Source organism: Lynx rufus, unplaced genomic scaffold (assembly GCF_022079265.1).
Source record: "Lynx rufus isolate CCGP_SWC_20201006 ecotype Redwood Valley unplaced genomic scaffold, mLynRuf1.p SCAF_4, whole genome shotgun sequence".
Lineage (NCBI taxonomy): Eukaryota > Metazoa > Chordata > Mammalia > Carnivora > Felidae > Lynx > Lynx rufus.
The window spans coordinates 11,332,965-11,335,473 of record NW_025814856.1 but is presented as its reverse complement, the minus strand read 5'-3'; the positions used below and the strand labels follow the sequence as shown (position 1 = coordinate 11,335,473).

Below are 2,509 nucleotides of genomic sequence, written 5' to 3'. Positions count from 1 at the left end.
TGGTAATAGCAGTAGTCATAATAATTGTCAGTATTATTTTTTACTGAGTTCTTACCACGCACCAGGACCAGCGCTAAGCACTTGAGGCCCAGGATCTTCCATGAACCCCGTGCAGCTCAGAGGAGCGCTGACCGTCCTCACGAGCAGCCTGTGGCCGAGGGACCGGCCATGGCCTGCGGGGTGAGGGGGTACCTCCTCGGGGAAGTCCTCCCAGGCTGGGCTCAGCACACACCCGTAGCTCCCGCCCACCTGGCCGCCCTTGCTCTCTCCCCACCCAGGGATGGCTGCCACGCTGGGCCGAAACCACAGCTCCGTGTCCGAATTCATCCTCGTGGGCTTCTCCACCTTCCCAAGGCATCTCCTGCCCGCCTTCTTCCTGCTGTTCCTGCTCATGTACCTGTTCACGCTGCTGGGGAACCTGCTCATCATGGCCACAGTCTGGAGTGAGCGCAGCCTGCACACGCCCATGTACCTCTTCCTGTGCGCCCTGTCCACCTCCGAGATCCTCTACACCTTGGCCATCACCCCGCGCCTGCTGGCCGACCTGCTCTCCACCCGCCGCACCATCACCTGGGCGGCCTGTGCCAGCCAGATGTTTTTCTCCTTCACGTTCGGCTTCACCCACTCCTTCCTGCTCACCGTCATGGGCTACGACCGCTACGTGGCCATCTGCCACCCCCTGCGCTACAATGTGCTCATGAGCCCCCGCGGCTGCGCCTGCCTGGTGGCCTGGTCCTGGGTAGGTGGCTCGGTCACGGGGCTGGTGGTGACCACGGCCGTTTTCCACCTCACCTTCTGTGGACCCAATGAGATCCACCATTTTTTATGTCATGTGCCCCCTCTCTTGAAGCTGGCCTGTGGAACTGATGTACCAGTAGTGGCCAAGGGCGTGGGGCTGGTGTGCATCATGGCCCTACTGGGCTGCTGTCTCCTCATCCTCCTCTCCTATGCCTTCATCGTGGCCACCATCTTGAGGATCCCCTCAGCTGAGGGCCGGCACAAGGCCTTCTCCACCTGTGCGTCCCACCTCACTGTGGTCATTGTGCACTACGGCTTTGCCTCTGTCATCTACCTCAAGCCCAAGGGCCCCCAGTCTCTGGAAAGAGACACCCTGATGGCCATCACCTACACGGTCCTCACCCCCTTCCTCAGCCCCATCATCTTCAGTCTCAGGAACAAGGAGCTAAAGACTGCCATGACCAAGACCTTCCTCAGAAAACTCCATCCCTCCAGCATCTAAGTGGCCAGTGTGGAGGCAGTTTTTGAAGAAGGGGAAGGATGACCATACCCTCATCTGTACAGTGGGCTTAATAATGCCAACCTAGTAAGAATGGTATAGATTTGTGTGATGACACCCATGGCATAGCAGGTACTAATGTGAACTTTTCCGCTTCTTCCTCCCTTGGTTTGTGTCTTGGATATTAATTTTATTTTATAATTAAACAGCATTACTGAGATATAGTCCATGTGCCGTATAATTCATCTATTTAAAGTACTCGATTCAGTTGGTTTTAGTATATTCACAGTTATGCGATCCTCACCACGATCAATTAGAAACATTTTTTTGTCACCCAAAAGAGAAACTCATTCCCATTCAGTCACTCCCCATTTCCTCCCCAACCCCCTTAACCCCCAGCCCTAGAAAACCACTTTTTTTTCAAAAAAATATGTATTTTTTAAATTTTTAATTGCAGTAGAGTTGCCACACAGTGTTACCTTGGTTTCAATTATACAACATATGCTCAGCCAATTGTATACATCTGTCATCACACAATGCTGTTACAACACCATTGACACATTCCCTATGTTGTACCTTTCATCCCCAGGACTCACTCATCTACTTTGCCTGTTCTGGACATTTCCTACAAATGGAAGTATATGTTAGGGGATGTTTTTGACTGAGTTCTTTCACTTGGCATAATGTCAAGTTTCTTCCATGTTGTAGAACGTATCAGAACCTCATTCCTTTTTATAAAAAAAATTTTAATGTTTATTTTTGAGAGAGACAGACAGAGTACGAGTTGGGGAGGGGCAGAGAGAGAGGGAGACACAGAATCTGAAGCAGGCTCTGGGCTCTGAGCTGTCAGCACAGAACTCCATACAGGGCTTGAACTCACTAACCATGAGATTGTGACCTGAGCCGAAGTCATATGCTTACTGACTGAGCCACCCAGGAGCCCCATCTTTTTTTTTATATTTATTTATTTTTTTTGACAGAGAAAGATAGAGAGACAGAGAGAGAGAGAGAGAAAGACAGAGGGCGAGTGGGAGAAGGGCAGAGAGAGAGGGAGACACAGAATCTGAAGGAGGCTCCAGGCTCTGAGCCATCAGCACAGAGCCCAACGTGAGGCTCGAAGTCATGGACTTGGAGATCATGACCTGAGCTGAAGTCCGACCCTTAACCAACTGAGCCACCCAGGCGCCCCAGAACCTCATTCCTCTATTGCCAGACACTATTCCATTGTGTGGACATACTGGACTTCATGTGTCTGTTCATCGCTTGGTGAAC

General features: G+C 51.3%; 1 protein-coding gene across 1 annotated transcript; it reads left to right on the top strand.

The window, feature by feature from the left end:
* Positions 1 to 280: 280 nt before the first annotated feature.
* On the top strand, positions 281 to 1,441 carry LOC124524437 (olfactory receptor 10H1-like). The gene has a single exon (XM_047096715.1). It carries the CDS (start codon positions 281 to 283, stop codon positions 1,238 to 1,240), a length of 960 nt encoding a protein of 319 aa, XP_046952671.1. The 3' UTR covers positions 1,241 to 1,441.
* The last annotated feature ends 1,068 nt before the right edge of the window (positions 1,442 to 2,509 follow it).

Coding starts and splice junctions, on each gene's coding strand:
- LOC124524437 (XM_047096715.1), top strand. CDS start 281: ATGGCTGCCACGCTGGGCCGAAACCACAGCTCCGTGTCCGAATTCATC.